Below are 19,117 nucleotides of genomic sequence, written 5' to 3'. Positions count from 1 at the left end.
GTTCTTCTCCCTGCCTTCTCTGTCTGCGGGGATTGCACAACTATGCACCTGCTTGCCGAAGCCAGAACCCTGGAGGTTGATTTGATTCTTCTTTCTCTTTCTGCTCCTACATTCAAACCGTGTCTCTCAGACCCATGAATTCAGTGGAGCCCTATGACCTGAGTTCCTGGGTTTGGCATGTACTCTGTTAAGAAAGACCCCAGACATGCTTGTTCCAGCACTTTATTGTTAACTGGTTGTGTACATCAATGAGATCATATCAGAGTAAAAGCCTCATTTACACACTATGGTGTCCTGATATCTGTGCTATCTTTTTATATAATTTAATACACCCCAAGATGCTCCTGATTTGGGTCAAAGAGCTTGAGTGGTCCAGAAATCTCTCTATATAAATATAAGTCATAGCATCTAAAGAACCATCATTGTTTTGAGTTGGTTTCCAAAGTCCTGGGAACATCTCTTATGCTGTAAGGCTGTGCCTTGGATGGGTTGCAGTGCTGGTGGGAGGGAGTAAAGGGGGTGCACGCCACACCTGGAGTGAATCGTAGCAGGAGCTGGGGCGGAGGGACAGAGCTCCCTGGTGTGGGGCACATAAGGGGAGGGGGCCGGAGACCCAGAAAGCTGGCCAGGGAGCTCAGCCACTCTGCGTTTTCCAACACTGCCAGAGTGTCAAAGCTACTCGAGTCCAGAGCAGAATGACAGAGTTGCCCCAGCTCCCTCGGCATTGCCAAGAAACGGCAGAGCCCCCCTCCAGACTGCACAGGGGCAGACTCTGGCACAGAGAAGGTCCTGGAAAGTTCCACCCATCTCCTCCCCTGCACAATTCCCTCCCAAGTTAGAAAACTCGAGGGAATGGCACCTCAAAGAAAATAGCTTTGAACCAGTGTGCTGATGGCCCCTTGGAAGGAGGACAGGGTGCCTCTGAGTGGTGTGACCAGAGGGGCACCGACAAGGGCCCCTGTGCCCCCAGCGTCTCCCTCGCTACCTTGAAGGCCAACGTCAGCCATTAGGTTCTTTGGTTCTTCAGAGCTTCCCAGCACTCAGCAATACCATCTGTGTGTCTGCTCCCGGACAGCGTGAGCCTCCCCCAAGTCCTGGGTTCCCACGACCCTCTGAGGTAGGAAGGGCAGGGGTCCCAATCCCCATCCGGAAGATGAGGGACTTGGAACTCATGGAATCAGGTCCCCTGGCGGAACTCACACAGCTGGCCAGTGGCAGAACCAAAACAGAACTTGGGCCTCCCCTCACATATCAAGCTCCAGGATCTATACTCCAAAGTCCCTCCTGCTGCTGTTCTGAGAGGGGAAGAGTCCGGGGGAGGGGGTGCTGCTCTCCCCCCCCCCCCCACCCCCCCGCCCCTCTTGGGTAGACCTCAGGCGGCCCCATTGAGGACAGGATGAGCCCGCATGCGATAGATGATGACTGCAGTGGCCGGGCACAGCAGCAAGGAGGTCATGATGACAATGGTGGCCAGGATGATGAGGACAATGACCCAGATATCCAGGATGTGCTTGGGGAGCTCGACTTCCGCAGGCACCTGGCTGGCTGCGTCCATGCTGCTTCGCTCTGCAACAGACAGGAAAGAGGAAATCACTGTGCTGGACCCTCGCCCTGCCTCCCTCTTGGAAGGAAACCCGCTCCGGGAGTCGGAAGCCTGGGCCACTCACCGGCCGGCTGCGTGATCTTCACGGCTGCTTGATCAACAACAACAATGGCCTCACTCACTGAGGGTTTCCTAAGTGGCAGGCGAGGTGCTAGGGACTCACCTGTACAAGCTCACTTCAACCACCACCCCTAGAGGTAAGGACTACTGTGGGGGCTTTTTACTTCTTGGCCTTTATCTTCAGTTATTCCCATTTTGGAGATGAGGACTCTAAAGCCTGAAAAGATGCATATGTGTCAATTTGCCCAAGGAGGTGAAGCCAGGTGGGTGGGACTCCAGAGCCTCCATGTTTCACTATTAAACTACCATGTTACCGTCTATTGCCTTCCCCAGAAAAGGGGAGACTCATTGCTTTCAGTCCTGTACCCCTTCTCCCATTCTCGTGGTAACGGAACCCCTTCTTTTCTGCGAAGAACCTGCCTACTCTGTGTCTTGGGGCATTCTCCTGAGCGCAGGGATGGATCTGTCACTCAGGTTTGCCCATGACAAATCTCCACAGCCTCGATTCAGGGACAGGTGAGCAACCCCAGCTAGATAGACCAAAGTCTCCCCACGGCTTCTCTGCACAAACCATTGGGAAAGATGGCTCTTTCTGCTGCAAGGGTGTGAGTCCAGAACCAACGGGTGGGGGGCCCTCTGGCCCATATGTGGAGGGCCTGTCCCAGAGATCAAAGGGAATCGGAGCCTTGTTACTTCATTTGGGCACTTGGACCTGGCCCAGCCTGACGCCACCTGCAAACCAGGACATCCCAGATGATAAGCCAATTAATTTCTGACTCTGCTTAAGCAGGGCCAATCTGGTTTCTGTCACTTGCAGCCACAAGAGTCCTAATGGATAAAGTATGTCAGTCAGCTGTTCCAAAACTTCTTCCACGCACAGCACCCTTAGTGTTCTAGTAATTTCTTGACAGCACGGCAGGCCAAAAGAAATACCTAGCAGTTCCTTTTATTCCATAGTTTCAAACAACATAATAAGCGTTTGTGTCCTAATTAGTAGCTCTCTGAAAAAATATGATAGGCGCAAATTAAAAGAAAAAAATACATTTTTCATTCTTAACTGGTCACTGACAAATGGGGCGTGTGCACCAACTGGGCACTGTGCAACTTCTGAAACTTCAGAGTCAGGTCGGACGATGCGTGCTCACTTCCTATGCCACATGCATGGCCCGAGGTACTTGCAGTGTCTCGGCCACCACCAAAGACTCAGCCCCACAAATCATACCATAGTCACAAGGAATGTAGTGAGGTCAGGGTTCAACTGCAAACTGTCCTGAGACCGTAGTTTACACAGTGTCTGAGAGATGTCAGACATCACTGTTCCTGTCAGAGGTGTTAAAGGCTTTGCTCCAGCCAGCGTAGTTCAGTTGGTTGAAGTGTCCGCCCGTACACCAAAGGGTTGGGGGTTCAATTCCTGGTAAGGGCACAGACCTAGGTTGTAGGTTCAATCCCCAGTCTGGGTGTATATGGGGAGCAACTGATCGGTGTTTCTCTCTCCTTCTCTCTCTAAAAATCAACAAAAGATATTTTTGAAATGTTAAGCATCTTGCAGCTCCAATACTCACTTTTCCAGTGAGTTCACTATGGCTCCCCAGGGCTCAGCACACAGCTCGAGAACCCCAGATGTAATATAGTCCTCGCCCAGAGCCGACAACAAACAGCCTCCTTGAGGTTCCTCCTACAGCTAAAGCTCTTTAATCCTGTGATTCTAGGTCTAAGCAAAATCCCCAGTTCTAGTCCTACTTCCTGCTTTTACCTGTCACTAACTTTTTCTTTCTACTCCTTTTGGCTCCATGCCCACTGTTGCCACAGTAAGGAAGGTACTGATTGCCATACTGATGGTACTGATTTGGGCACTGACTACCAGCGTAGAGTCCCTAAGGTGCACATACAGGGATGTTCATTTCTGCATCGTCTGTCACAATAGCCGACATAACAGAAGTGTCCATAAATAGTAAAAGTAGGGTATATTCAGATAATGGAATGCCATATAGCAATTTCCATTCATTCATTTCACAAATATGTAATGCTTGTTACACACCAAGCATTGCTCCAGTGCATTACAGATATTAACTTATTTAATAGTTATCCAGAAGAATGATGATCTGTGGTGAGCTCCAAAATACTGTAAGTGGAAAAAAGTGAAGTGCAGGATAATATGGGTAGGATAATTCCCTTGGGTCAGATTTTGTAGAATCCAGTAGATAGACAGGTGACGGTACAAAAATGAAAAATCTTTTATGGGCGGACTCCCAAAACAGTGTTAATAGCAACAACCTTTGGAATGTTAGACTAGGAGTGGAAGTTTTTGCTTTTCATCCTTCGTGTCTTCATAGTGTTTGAATTTCCTAAACATGACCATGTATTTCTTCTTTAGGCCCTGCCCACATATGAAAATGCACTGCTTTTGTTCTTTTCACTGGTGTTTACAGGACATCCGCTGCCTGCCTATCCTGTCTCAAGTTCATGGACGGGCATGGGTTTCCTCTTCACTGGGAGTGGTGCAGAGGAGTCCTGGGCCCTAAGAGTTTGCTGCTGTCAAGGAAGCAGCCCCATTTTCTTTCTTTTTTTAAGTTGAGTTATAATTTGACTTGTAACACGATGTTATCTTCAAGCATACAGCATAATGACTTGGAGTTTGTATATGCTGCAACACGATCGCCACAGTGAGTCTAGGTAACATCATTGCCCACAGCTGCACGTATTTTTTTCTTGTGGTGAGAACTTTTCAGATCTACTCTCTTAGCAACTTTTGAATATGCACTGCAGTAGTCTGAACTGCAGTCACCAGGCAGCCCCTTACATCCCCGTGACGTACTTATTTTCAAACTGGAAGTTCGTACCTTTTGGCGCCTTTCACCCATTTCGCCCACCCCCTATCACCTGCCTCTGGCAACTGCCAGTCTGTTCTCTGGATCCATGAGTTTGGGGTTTTGTTCTGTTTTGTTCTTTTTTGGGTCATATTCCGCATATAAGAGAGATGATGTGGTATTTCTCTTTCTCTGCCTAATTTCACTTAGCATGATGGACCGTCCTACAGGTCCATCCACATTGTAGCAAATGGCAAGATTTCGTTATTTATTATGGTTCGATAATACCCCACTATTTCTATACCACGTTTTCTCTACCCACTCACCCACTGATGGCCACCTGAGTTGTTTCCACATCTCGGCTATTGCAAATTAATGCTGCAGTGAGCATGGGGGTGGTGTAGGTCTTTTCAAATCAACGTTTTCAGTTTCTTCAAGTAAAGACCTAAGAGTAGAATTGCTGGGTGATACGGCAATTCTGTTTTTCATATTTGAGGAAGCTTCATAGTCTCCTGCACTGTGGCTGCACCTGTGTACATTCCCAGGAGAGCACGGAAGTCCCTGTTCTCTGTGTCCTCACCTCGAGTACAACAAAGCACTTGTCATCTCTTCTTGGCGATCGCCGTCCTAACGGGTGTGAGGGGCCACCTCGCTGTGGCTTTGACTTGCATCTCCCTGATGCTGCACACCTTTTTTATGTGCCTGCCGGTGGTCTGTAGGTCTTCTTTACTTTTCATTTTTTACATCAACTGGATTGAGGGGAAAATGGCATTTGGGGTGGGGGGGGTCTTTATAATTCTCTGTTTTAAAAAGAGTAAATACATACATATATAATTTTTTAAATTTAATCTTTAGTATATTTTTCTCCATTAGCATTTGGTCCCCTCTGTCCCTCTGTCCCCAGCAATCACCACACTGTTGTCCATGTCCGTGAGTCTGTTTTCTTTTTTTGCTCAAACCCTCCACCCCCTACTCTGCCGTCCCCCAACTAGTTGTCATCTGCTCTCCATCTATGAGTGTGTCTCTGTTTTGCTGGTTAGTTCAGTTTGTTCATTAGATTCCACATATGAGTGAAATCATACGGTATTTGTCTTTCTCTGACTGGCTTATTTCACTTAGCATAATGCTCTCCACAGTTCCATCCATATTGTCACAAAGGGTAAAATTTTCATCTTTTTTTTTGCTTTAGAGTAGTAATTCTTTTTTTAAAAGATTTTTATTTATTTTTAGTGAGGGAAGGGAGGGAAGGAGGGAGGGAGATAGAAAGAGAGAGAGAGAGAGAGAGAAGCATCAATGTGCAGTTGCTGGGGGTCATGGCCTGCAACCCAGGCATGTACCCTGACTGGGAATCGAACCTGCGACACTAAAGTTTCATCTTTTTTGTGGCCGAGTAGAATTCCCTTGTGTAGATGTCCCATGGTTGTTTTACATATATAATTTTTAAGTCAAATAAGGTTCAACTATGAGGCTAGGTCAGTGGTCACCAAGTTCTATATAGCAAGCATGCTGAGAACCATGTTTGGACAGTATAAAAAAAACCCCACCGATTTCCGGGTCCTGTTCCAGACTTAGTGAATTAGACTCAAAAGGAAATGGAAAGGGCTTTCCCCCCATCTCCCAGGTGATTTGAATGTGCAGCCAGGTTTGGGAACCCCTGGACTCAATGATCTCTAAGGCCTCTACAACCCTTTCTAGCACTACGATTTGAGAATTGATTCCTAGGTGCTCCGTTGCCAGTGTGGTCAGATCTGGGCAAGTCTGGGATGAGGGAGAACCCTCTGGAAAGGCTCCCCAAGGCCACAGGAGTATGAGGCTAGGGGCTGTAGAGGAAGCAGATGCACAGGCTGGCCCTGCTTCAGCCTTGGAAACGTGGTCACTTTCTCCAAGTTCAAAGGCACGAAAGCATGAGTCATAGGAGACTCATGAACACTGCTACGGAGGTGCGGGGGCGGGAGAGTTTATTTTCTGTGGTGTCCTGATTACCTCAACAGCTAGCTTGCTTTGGGCCGAAGGAACCCCACAAAAGCCCTTTCTGGTAAGCCCATTAACGTGAGCCTCTGTGACTACGAGTGCCAGGAACACATAATCTCCCTGGCTGCTTTTCGTCAGCAAAACCTGCCGTTTCCAGGAACTCGGGCTTCGGGACTCATCCACAACCAGTCACAGAACAGTGACCACCCCCCTTCCACCCCGCCCCTTCCAGAATAATCATTCAAAGACATAACTCTGATCAAGTTACTGCCCCTACCTAAACAAACAAACAAACAAAACCAAGAACAGAACAAGATGAATAAATGAAGCTTTTTTCTGTAAAGTGTATTTTTGACTGTACCAATATTACTCTTTCACACATAAAATTGTTTAAAACCTGCATCACAAAAAAACAGATGGGAGCGCAGCTGTTCTGGAGTGCTAGGGAGGGGTCTAGGGAGGGGCGGGGCTTCTACTCACTCAACAGGGCTGGATCAATATCCTTAGAGAATAGGGTGCTCACCCCCTTCACGTATACAGTTCAAACTAAAAGTGATACTCAACCACAGCACAGAAATGCTCACCTGGTGCAGCCCAGCTGTTGAGCTCCCCCCTCCCCGACCCCTAGGCTCCAAGGCTCTAAGGCTGGCCGTCTGCGTGGCCAGGCGACAGAGGGCACCCGGAGCTCTATCTCCCTTTCAGCCTTCCCAATCCTCAGCCTTGTGTCCTTGAGCGGGCCGATCTGTCCCACGTAACAGGGGTTCCAGTCACTTCCACCTCCCGCCACTGTGAAAGAAGAACTTTGTCCCCGAAATTACAGCTCCGCAAACCATATGTTCAGCCTCTTTCATGGCGTGCTGGAAGAAATCTGCTTGAGAATAAGCAGGACTCTAAGCCGCTGCAGCTGACTTCTGTTTGACCCCTGTTTGGCATCCGGGTGCGCGGGCTCCGCGTGAGTGCGTAGAACCGTGCGCCTTGGCACATTTAATTAATAACCAAAGATCGATCCGCTTATCGGTGGCTTTGCAGATATATTACTTGTTATTCCTGAATATAATGGGTCACGTCAGAAAATGGCCCAAACCATTCATGCCACAAACTTCACCTTGTCAATGATAAATAAAATACGACACTTTATGACTGGGAGGGAAGATAGCCATCAGCCCTAAACCGCGGCATTTTAAACGGGCACACTTTATCTGTTGGCCTCATTAATGAGTAATAAACCTTGACATATGTTCAATGTAAGTTTGTCTAAGAAACTGTGTTAATACCTCCCTGAGCTGACAAGCAAGGAAGTCACTGGTGTCACCTACCACCGACACCATCGGGTCCCTGGGCCACAAGTCCCGGGTTGAAGCAACACAGACAATTCAGCGGAAAAGTGGATAATCCCAAAATGGATGTTTTTGTGTCCATTAACACAACTAAGCGTCAGGGTACAAAATTGTACTTCCTCCAAAGGAAGAAAACATTGCACCTTCTCCAAAGGTGGAAAATTCATCCCATTACCAGGTACTGTACTTGGTCCACTAAAGGAAAAAAGGGTGGGGAAGGGGGGCTCACCACTGGCTTGAGGAAACGTCAAGTTTTATTCTGAGACCACTTTTCCAAGCAACTAAAAGTCCTCTTGTAAAAAAATGAAAGTCATTGTCCCAGCCAATTCCATCATATGGCAAATTTCCTAGTTCTGACAAAACATATACATTATTTTTAGCTCATAAATTTAAATTTCCTACAAGTCTGAATTTGAGAATGACTGAATTTAAAGTGACTAGTTTGCGCTGTCTGTCCACCTTTTAACTACGAGGCTTACTCCCCAGCAGCGACTTTTACCCCCTGACAGAGCAGTATTGCTTTTGGTTGGGCACTTTCAGAAAAAGTAACTCTGTCCAGGATACTTGTTCATTCATTCATTCACTCACTCATTCTTTCATTCGTCCAGTACTTGCTATACACAAGAAACTCTTCTAGGAATTACCATTATTTACTCAGAAGAACATAGCTCCTTTACTTCCCAGAAGCACAGAGAAGTTGAGTACCCATCTTCCCTTTTTCCTCAAACACAGAATCACACAAGCCAGCATTTCTTTAGCAGTACTGTGCGAGTCCTCGTCCCCTACGTTAACTTATTCGAGCTGCACAGTAGTCCTGTGCGGGACACACTGCTCTATAGATGCGGAGACTAAAGCTGAGGGAGACTACCTGGCTAGCGACCTCAAGGCTAAGGAGGTGGGATTCTAACGCAGGTCTTCTGACCCTGTCCTCACCACCACCGACAGCTACCTCCGAAGCAGCCACAGAGACCCCGGAGTGTGCGCGTGGAGTGGGCCAGATCCATAGCTCTCTTCTAAGTCCAGGCCAGACTCTTACTGCTTTTCCCCAAGAGCCATTCTAGATTTAGAGAAGTAAGAAGTGATAGGCAATCTACCAAGATTAGGACTTTTATTTCCAATAATGCCAAGCTAGACCATTTTGATCAACACTCTTACTGCAGACAACTAGAGAAACTGGACCAGAAAAAGAATATGCTTGAAGGCACCAAGAAATAACACAATAACGAGGAAGTACCAGGCTAAGACCTGGGAGCAGGCGGACACCCAGGGTGGTGAGCCTGGCCTGTGAACGAGCATTCCCACTAGCGGAGGACGGAGCGAGACTAGGCAGTGTTTCTGACAGGCTCAGGAGTTCAAGCCCGCCAAGAGAGGGGGAGTGAATCCCTTGCACTTGGAGGTTGGACTCCACTGAGCACTTTTAATGCGAAGAGTGAACTGGAAGTATACCAATCCCTGAGAAACAAGCAGCTTGGCCTCATTCGAGTTCCTGAGGTTGAATTAAGGTCGTTCCACACTGCCGGGTGCCTGGCAGAGGCAAAGTTCTATCCTCTCTAGAGGAGATAACATCACCACAGGCGTCAGACTTTCCAATTCACACATAATGTTCAATACACAATGGAAAATAAGCAGGAATGAAAAAAAAAGTGAGATGACAAGGACAGAACCCTCAGAAACAACAGACGATAGAAAAAGATCTACAGAGCCCCAGACAGTGGGGCTGTCAGACTTTAGATGACCTTGCCTATATGTTCAAGAGGAAAAAATCCAAGATTGAGAGTTTCGAGAACTGGAAACTACAAGAAAGAACACAACAGATTTTATTTATTTATTTATTTATTTATTTGAATCCTCACCTGAGGACATGTTTTTTGATTTGAGAGAGAGAGAGAGAGGCATTGATTTGTTGTTCCGCTTACTGATGTATTCATTGGTTGATTCTTGTATGTGCCCTGACTGGGGATCAAACCCTTAACTTTTTGGTTTAAGGAACGATGCTCCAACCAACTGAGCCACCCAGCCAGGGTCAGATACTTTTTTCAAGAACCAAATAGAAATTCTAGAAGTGGAAAATATGATAATAAAAATGACAGAAACTATGATATCATGAATGTACATTTTAAGCCACTAAATGTGTGGCAACAGAAAACTAATATTACAATACCAGGTTTATTCTGTGCAGAGAAAAATATCTCACTGGGTTTGTTCTGTGCAGATGAGACTTCTACAAGCAAATGGTATTCTGCACAGAATAGATACTCTCTGGTTTAAACCACATACCCTACCTCCCATCTTATAGACCGAAGGCAGTGACTTGCCCAAGGTCACATAGCAAGTTAGTGGCAGAACAGAGGGGAGCGCTCAGGCCTCCGGGTGTTCGATGCCCTTTTCAATTCCCTCCCTGTCAGGCCTCCAGGTGTTCGATGCCCTTTTCAATTCCCTCCCTGCCCTGTTCGAGATGGGAGGTGAGAGAAGAAAGTGGGGGTCAGGCTGGAGAAGGCGGTGGTGGAGAATAAACTGATGTAAACGGTGAGAGCCAGCCAGGTTTCTTAATTAGACCTCTTCACTTGTAAAAGGTTACACACAGCCCTGAGGCCCAGAGCCCTAAGCAACTTTCCCAGGAAAACACCCTCACAGGCACACACTCACACACAAATATAAAAACAAAGAAATGCCGGTCCAAATTGCACTCCATCCCTTTGACTCAAGGCCCAAATGCAATTACACCTAGTGAAGAGGGTAATGAATAAGCCTCATAACTTACTGATTCCTCACTCTGGGTGAGAGCGTCAGAGAAGAGACGGGGAGACACTGGAATCCCACCCGCAGTGGGAGAGTGTGCACAACGGGACGAGCTCAGGTGCACACCGGGTGGAGGACCGGCAGAGGAAGGGGTGACTCCGTCTGGGCTCCGCTCTGTCCCGGCACTGCCTTCCCCCAGCCCAGCTCGCTTCCCCGCGCCGAATGCCTTCCCTCCGCCCTCAGGGGTATAGGTGCTGAACAAACAACCCCGGACCCACAAATCTCCAGGCTCCTGCATTCTGGGAGGGTGAGGGATGCTCTTCTGGGTGGAGGGAATCCTGGGACATGGCAGGGAAGTCTTTTCTCTACACTTACACTACAGAGGAGTGTTAAAAGTGCAGGCTTGGAGGCCAGGTGGCTTGGATTTAAATCTGGTTCCACTACTTTCTCACTGACCAACCTTGAACAACTTACTTGAACTTGCTAATGCTTTCATTTCCTCAGCTGAAAACAAAAACGAAAGTGGGACAATAATGGTACCTGCCCCATAGGGTTCAGGATAATCACGCATAGCACTGAGCACTGTTCCGGCACACAGTAAGCACTCTACAATGGTTTGCTCTGTGATTAATACTTCTTGTTCTTATGTAGGGACTTAGTGGCCTGGGCATATAGTCTCCCCTCCTACAGCTAGTTTGCTAGCATCCCCAACTTGGACCATGTCTTTATCAATAAAGACGATAGATGATTCATCAATATTAATGATTTTTTAAAATCAACCAACTGCACGCTTGATTTCCCTGACCTATCCCTCCAGTCCAAGTATGAAAGTGGTAGAGTAGCAATTCAATTGCATTCAGAAAACATTTATGGCCCCGTGATTAACGCTGGGGATCGAGGACTGGTGTGGAGACAGAGACGGATTAGATAGTGGTTGTCCTTAAGGAGATCATTCTCTTATGGAACAAAAAGGCCTTAATCACGATCGCTCATTGCGGTACCAGGCATAGAAGTGCTACGCTGAAGGCACAAGCCACGTGCTGCTGGAGAAGAGGAGAGAGGTAGAGAGAGCATGGGCTCTGCAGTGGAGAGGATCTTCATTTGAACCCTGCTCTCCACCCTCCTTGGAGGTGTGACTGTGGACAAGTTGTTTTAAGTCTCCAAACCTCAGTCTTCTGACCTGGAACATGGGGACGGTGAGAGCACTGCGTCGTGCCTTCCTGCTGTGTGGACGAAGTGGGGCAAATATATACAGTCCTGCAACATAACTGATACTCAAAACATATGCATCTTCCCTCCTTTGCTCTGGTCTATGTAAAATAGAAAGCTTTATGAAGAAGGGGGTCTTTGGATTTGGGCTTTGGAGATAAGCAGGAGTTCCAAAGGGAGAAAGGAGAGGACAGGCAGGAGAAGCAGAGCAGACAGCACCAGCAAAGGCCCGATGTGATGAGCTACACGTGTGCTGGGAGTCTATGTCGTCCTTGTGGCTTTGGCAAGAGGCTTATCTCTTTCAGCTTCAGTTTCGCTTGTAAGATGAGAATAATAACGAATGATGGTAACTGCTTCACTGGGACACCAGGGAAGCTGAACAGCCTGAGGCACACAAAGCACTCAGGACGATGCCTGGTACACGGTAAGGCTTCACATGTGTTCAGCTGCACTAGCTGCTAAATCCAAAGAGCTCAGAGGCCCCACTCTTAGTCTGGGTGCGGTGACCACTCTGACTCCGACCTAGGAAACCACAGTGACAGTCTTGTAAACAAATAGCCTTTGATCATCTGTACTAGCTTTGACCTTCCACCACAAATGCACACACACCCTCCACATGGGAGCTGCTGCTTAACAGTTCACTTCTGAGATATTGCCAGTGGTTGTCCAACCAGTTTTATCACCAAGGAGTTCAGAGGAAGAAGGCAATAAAAGAAATGACTTCCTGCTGGCAGGCAAGCTTAGTTATCCCAAAGTGGGAGAAAAGGCAGACAGAGGCAGGTGGCTTCCTGCAGGTACCACTGCCAGAGCTCGTGGCTGCTTCGTTCCTTCTAGACACAGGGGCCAGAGAAGGGGCCGAGGGAACATAATCTGAGTCACCGAGGCTGGGGGCCTCTATTCAGGCATCTTGCAGAATGTGAACAATGGGGCTGGTGGTTCCGGGGGCAGTAGACTTGGGAGCTGACCAGCCTCACAGGCTTATAGGACCCTGTAAAGCTCTATCCTCAGGAGCTGGGGAGATTGTCAGAGGAGAATGGAGCATGTAGACCAGACAGAGAGGACTGCTCAAGTACCAGGAATGGGGCCCACTGGCCACCTAAGAGCTGGGTAACCTAATGACCTGTGTCCCAAGTGCTGGTCCCACCTTGAGACTTTTGTTCTCGCTGTTCCCTCTTCTTAGAATGTTCTTCCCCCCAGATCTTCCTTTTCAACATCCAGTGTCTCACTGTCCATGATCTCAATTTGAATGTTACCTCTTTGGAAAACTTTCAGACCCACCCTCACCAACCAGTCATTCTCTACCTCAGACCTTGTTTTATCTTCTTCATCTACTCTTCACAATCTAAAATGAGCTTGTTGCCCTGGCTGGTGTGACTCAGTGGGTTGAGCACCAGCTTGCAAACTGGAAGATCATGGGTTCAGATCCCGGTTAAGGCACATGCCTGGGTTGTGGGCCATGCCCTGGGCTGGGAGAGTGCGAGAGGCAACCAATTGATGTTCTTCTTGCACATCGATGTTTCTCTGTCTCTTTCTCCCTCCCTTGCCCTCTCTCTAAAAATGAATAAATAAAATCTTTTTAAAAAATAAATAAAATTAGCTTGTTTGTTTACTTGTTTCTGTTGGCCATCTTTGCCTGCTCAAATGCAAGCCCAAGGAGAGCAGAAGCCTCCGCTCTTGTTCATTGCTGTACCCTCGGCACCCGTCACAGGCCCTGGCACACGGCAAGTGCCTAATGAACCTGAGGCCAGTGAAGGAGAGAATGTGGGCAGACTTGGGAACTTCAGATTGGAGCTCAGCTCCTGGAACTTCAGTGGCAGAGGTCCAGAAAGGATCGTCCTTCCCGCAGAAAATCCAACAACCCTAAGAGTCAGAACCCTATCTATGAAGTAAAAAGACATTGTTGATTTGATCATTTTCTGGGCTCTTTGTGCATCCAGGAGGGATTATGGGGACCTCTTTCTTTCCCAGCCCACCCTGTGCATGCCAGGCAGAAGAGGACTGGACTTTCAGAATAGCATCCCCTAGGATCTGCACTCTTGCTGTTTTACGTGGGCTGGTGGCTCGGGTTTGAGTTTTGACGCCCTGTGCTCAGGAGCTGGGTGTTGAGGGGGTGGAGGGGGGTGGGAGTGGCTGCCCAGGGTATAACCCTTTCTTTCTGGGTTCCTAGAAGATGACGGGGAGGCTGACAAAAGGGAAGGGGATTTCCCATGCCAAGTTCAGGGTGAAAAGGCCATCCCAGCTCACATTTATTCTTGAAAATAGTTCCCCTCCCATTATATAAGAGTGAGCCTCAAGCATTTACCAGCCCAGCACAGAGTCCATTTCACCAGGGACTTCTGTTCCGACGAAATGGGCAGGACACACAGCTGTCAAAAATGTGAACTGAATCAAATCAGAGACATTTCTTTGATGAGCCAACATCTCTGAGGAGCATTCTGTTCTCATTTTACCCCAATTGGCTTATCTCCTCCAAAATTCTCTAAAGACTTGTTCTCTGTCTGAGTTCCTATCTGTTCCTCTGTGGCTGGAGCATGGAAAAACACCAGGATATTTCAGAGATCAGAAAGCAGCCAGAGCTGTGGAAGACTGCACGTACCATCTGACCCAGCCAATCACGGAGTCCCAGAAGCCAACAGGGAGCCAGCAGAGAAAAATCCCAGGCCAGATCCACGGCGTCCTGTTTAAACCTCTACCTCCATCACTGTGATCTGCCAGTGACTCAGTGCCTGCTGCATGCTGGCCTGACAAAGGAGGCTGTCCACAGCGGGGGGCTGTCAGGGGAGCTCAGTGACAGCTGCAAGGGCATTGGAGTGGCGTTAAACCCCGACCTTGCTGTGCACAGTAGGTGGAATAATGACCCCTCAAAGGTGTCCATGTCTTGGCCCCCAGAACCTTGACTATAAAAAAGGAGACATGGCTCAGAGGGCAGGGTCATGAGGACAGAGGCAAAGGGACTTCGAAGATGTGATTAAAGTTAAGGACGTTGAGATGGGGAGGTGATCCTGGATTATTCATGATGGAATCTAATCACAAGTCCTTAACAGTGAAGGGGGAGGTAGAAGAGTCACCATGAGAAGGACACGACTCTCCGTTGCTTGCTTGGACGATGGCGGAAGGCCGCTACGAGCCAAGGAACACCATGGCGTCCAGGAGCAGAGGATGGCCCTCAGCTTACAGCCAGCGAAAAGCAGCCACCTTGGTCCTACAACCCTGGGCACTAGAGTCTGTCAGCGCGTCTCAGATAAATAGCGAACCAATTCTCCCTGAAAGACTCCAGAGAGAAACACAGCCTAATGGTGCCTTGACTTATTCCAGAGAGACTTCTGACTCAGAGAACTGTAATGTAGTAATATATTTGATTTTTTAAGGCATTAAATTTGTGGTAACCTGTGACAGCATTAGAAAACCAATATACTGGGTGATTCTAAATTCCTTCTTTCAAACTGGGTCTGAGTGTCCTGTCAGTCAGCTGGGAAGGATGGACAAAGGGGTCCCTATGGGTCTGGCCGCTCTCAAAGGCTGTCTCTGGTCTGACGCCCCACCTCCCCTGGAGCCCTGTCCCAGATCCAGGATGGTCTTTGGTCTTCGGTTGAAAACCATTAAAGAAAAAAAAAACAGAAAGAAGTGAGGGGGAGAAAAGATTAACCTTTAAAAAGCCTCAAGGTGTTTCCTAAGATGCCACCGGGACACTTAGAAAGAAATGTTTCCCGTTTGGTCATTTGGTCCTTCCTTGACCGTGCCCCCCGCCCCCGGGGAATGAAGCGGGAAGTCTGGGAGAACAAGATAAAAGCTCCCCAGTCAGCTGGTGCGGGCTGTCGGAACACCGAGTTAAGAAGGACTCCCCGGCCCCGTGGAGGTTATTTATCTGCAAGGTCCCGACTGTCAACATCTGCCTGGGCCGCGGGAGGAGGGAGTAGGGACAAGTGTGTCAGGTATATGTCATCGGTTGAAACACACTTCAGTCTTCCCTTTCTGTCTCTCTTTCTTTCTCTCTCTTCCATTTCGCTTCCCTGACCCTACATAGTGGGTTGCCAGCAATTCACATGCCCAACCGGCCAGTGGACAACAGTGTGGGATTGTGGTAATAAAGGGGATAAATGGTAATGGAAAAAATATGATAAAACATTTAAAAAATAAAATAAGGAAGCTCCATTTATACACAACTAGGCAACTTAAAGTATGTGATTTCCTACTGAGTCTGGTTTGCCATTGTCTAATGTATAAGGCAATTATAACTCTGACCTGCTGCCCTTCCTGGCCACCTAACTTCTGGAAATACATCATCCTCACTTGATGCTCACTGTCTGTTTCCTCAGTGAGTTGGCAGGGTACTGGGTCCCTAGTAATTTATTAGTGCAGTGGCTGTCAAATTCTCATTTAACTCCCCCTAGGTCACCTGCAAGTAAGCGACAGAAGCCAGATCAGAACCCAGAGGCCCTCAACTCCAGTGCAGGTCAGAACATAGTCCCAGGAGCCACATCGCCTGGGTTCAAAGCACAGCTGGGCCACTTACTTCCTGAGCGACCACGGGCGAGTCACTTACTCTTTCTACAGACCTCAGTTTCCTCATCTATAAAGTGGATGTAATGATGGCCCCTACCTCAGAGGTTTGATGTAGACTAAATAAGTTAGTACATATAAAATGCTTAGAATAATGCCTGGCTCATAGTACTCAATATATGTCAAATAATGCTTACATCATTCCTTTTACCTAGCCAATCAGGGTGGGGGTCTGCAGGCTGTGGTAACACCAACACTGACTCCTAGAAACAGTGAGTGTGAGTTCATGTGTCCACCTTTGAGACCACAGCCAACAGTGGCAGCGTAAGACCAACTCAGATAAAGAGCCCCTTTCCTGGGAGATACTTCCATTGTATGTTTAATCCACAGAGAAGAAACAGAAGTGCACTTTTTAAAAAGAAGGATCAGAATATGGCTGGGAGAACACCTGAGGCTGTGGCGACCTCTTTACCCCTGTGTCTGTCACCCCGGGGCTCAGAATGTGACCCTCCCACACCAGACTCCTCAGAGTCTCGAGTTTGTTTTACGTCTCAAACACCGCAGCACAGCTCAGTGATTCTCAGGCTATGCCAGGAAGGGGGATTCCCCAGACCTTTTACACGGTAGAGCCCACAGACCTGACGCCCTGAAACGTCATTGTTTGGAAGATCTGATGGAGCGTGATGTGTGACCTCCATGGCATTATTCATAACCCGGGGGCAGCTGACAACGGGAGATTCCTGGTGGAGCAGAGAAGCACTTGTTACTGCAGGTGTGTGTGTGTGAGAGAGAGAGATGTCCAGAGCTCACTCAGCTGGGCTGTCTCAAATGTGCTCAGAAGATCGCTGAGGGGCCTGCATAACCCAGAGAGCGCGTGGTGCTCCACCACGGATGCCAGTCATTTAACGCCCACTTCCTCATTCTACAGAGGGGAGGACAAGGTCCAGTGGAAATGCCCTGTCAGGATAACTCACAGTGCCTCCTGACTCCGAGGGGATTGTTCTTTCCACCTCCACCACCACCCCCACTGACCCCATTCAGGCACCCACACCCCTCCTGACCACTTGCACACAACATAGCATAGCACAGAGCATAGCAGGTGTGCAAGGAACCTTAGACACTGGAATGACTGAGCAACTTTCATGACGACAGCCTAGAGCTCTGAAGACTATAGACAAATTGGGGGGATGCAGGAGCCCCAGGACCCAACAGGACTGGTGAGGTCAGGAAGAAACAAGTGGAGCTGCAGGAACACGGGGCCCAGTCTGGCCACTCAGGCAAAATAAGAACCTCTGACAGTGGTACAGGTTTTATAGTTCCCGTCTCTCATTCTTTCACTCAATAGACAGCACTGAGCATCTATTTGCCAGGCCCTGAGCCAACTGCTGAGGATGCCTCAGAGATGAACCTGGAGGGTTAGTCCTTACCCTCAAGGAATTTTCCGAAGGGACAGGGAGCAAAGGAACAGGTGACGGGAAAACCAAGTCCTCAGTACAGAGACAGAGGAGGAGAGGAGGGAGGCCAGGAGGAAGTCTCTCCAAGATACTTCGCATGCCCCTTTCTCATCTGATTTCTGTATGCAAAGGCTCTTCTCTCCATTTCACAGATGGAGAGACAAGGCCGGGAGATAGGGCGGCAAAAAGACCAGGGACAGACCAGGGCTGCAAACTACCACTCCCCCTCCCCCCGCGCCCCAACTCCAAACTCCAGGTGTCTTCTCCGCCCGGCTTTGACACAAGCAGGACCGACAACCGGACAGAAGTCTGTCTCCTGAGGCTGGGGCTCACCCGTCCGAGCTCCCGCCTCCCCCCAGGGCCAAGAGTCCGCGTAGAGGCGGCTGGAAGTTAAGGACTGCCGGAAGGAAAAAAAGGGAAATGCAAAGGTGACGAAGGGCGGTGGAGGCGGGAAGTGAGGGAGAAGAGGGGATGCAAGAGGAGAATTGGGAGTTGCCCACTAGGATAACGGGCTGCACGAAGACCGGAGGCCCCCCGCACTACACCCGATGGCTCCCGCACTACACCCGATGGCCCCACTCACCGCGGTCCCGCGCAGCTGCTTGTAGAACGCACGGCCCGCGCCGCGGCTGTGCCGCACCAGATCTGCGGAGAGTTCCCGGGACAGAGACGGTTCGAGTGTTCCTCCGGGTCCCCGGAGCGGGAAGCGGCTGCCAGTCCTGGAATCTTCGGCCCAGAATGTGCCCGGGTCCTCTGAGCCCCGGGAAGCAGGAGCGCGCAGCAGCGGCTGGGACGCGCGGCTGGGCACGGGGCGCTCCAACCCGTTGGCTCAGGAATTCACAGCGGCCAGGGACCGCCCCCGGAAAGCCCGGGCGACCGCCGCCACCCCGCTCAGCTCCTCCCCCAGCGCCCCGCGGGCTGGGGGTGAGAAAAGAGGCAGCAAGAGAGAGCAGAGACCCAGGAGTCTCGGGTTCCCCTCGCAGCCTTGTCACGCGCTCGCGGTAATGCCCTGAACAGTCACTTCGTCCATGGGGTGGGGGGTGGGGACGGGCTCCGCTATCTGTACTGTAAACCAAGAGAGCCGACCAAAAATGTGTCCCCCAAGAACCTTTCCAGCTGTACTCGACACAGCTGGGTTTGGATGGAAGAGCCGGACTCTGAGCTCCTGCTTTGCAATGCACCGAGTGTAGGATCTTTAACAAGAGACTTCCTTCGCCTTGCTGACTGTCACTCTCTGTACAGTGAGGATGCGAACACCTGTCTCCCAACTCCGTTGTGAGAATTGACTTAGAGCAATTTTCAACCTTGATCATCTCATGGCACACATAACCTGATTACTAAAATTCTGCAGCACACACACACCACATAAATATATATATTTGCCAATATGACAAAAAAGGTATAATTTTGATTCATGCACACAGGATGGCTATTGTT

General features: G+C 49.0%; 1 protein-coding gene across 2 annotated transcripts; it reads right to left on the bottom strand.

The window, feature by feature from the left end:
- Positions 1 to 206: 206 nt before the first annotated feature.
- Positions 207 to 18,662, bottom strand: SMIM3 (small integral membrane protein 3). Of its 2 annotated transcripts, none has more exons than XM_028527970.2 (2): positions 18,264 to 18,662; positions 207 to 1,566 (listed from the first exon to the last, which is right to left on the bottom strand). In XM_028527970.2, the coding sequence occupies exon 2, from the start codon at positions 1,553 to 1,555 to the stop codon at positions 1,373 to 1,375; it is 183 nt and encodes a 60-aa protein (XP_028383771.1). In that variant the 5' UTR covers positions 1,556 to 1,566; positions 18,264 to 18,662; the 3' UTR covers positions 207 to 1,372. The 2 variants fall into 2 exon arrangements, with proteins under 2 accessions (XP_028383771.1, XP_035870792.1); XM_036014899.1 differs by lacking the exon at positions 18,264 to 18,662 and adding an exon at positions 7,026 to 8,219.
- Positions 18,663 to 19,117: the final 455 nt, after the last annotated feature.

This window comes from Phyllostomus discolor, chromosome 13 (genome assembly GCF_004126475.2).
Source record: "Phyllostomus discolor isolate MPI-MPIP mPhyDis1 chromosome 13, mPhyDis1.pri.v3, whole genome shotgun sequence".
Classification (NCBI taxonomy): Eukaryota; Metazoa; Chordata; class Mammalia; order Chiroptera; family Phyllostomidae; genus Phyllostomus; species Phyllostomus discolor.
This window is presented reverse-complemented; position numbering and strand designations above follow the sequence as displayed.

Coding starts and splice junctions, on each gene's coding strand:
- SMIM3 (XM_028527970.2), bottom strand. CDS start 1,555: ATGGACGCAGCCAGCCAGGTGCCTGCGGAAGTCGAGCTCCCCAAGCAC.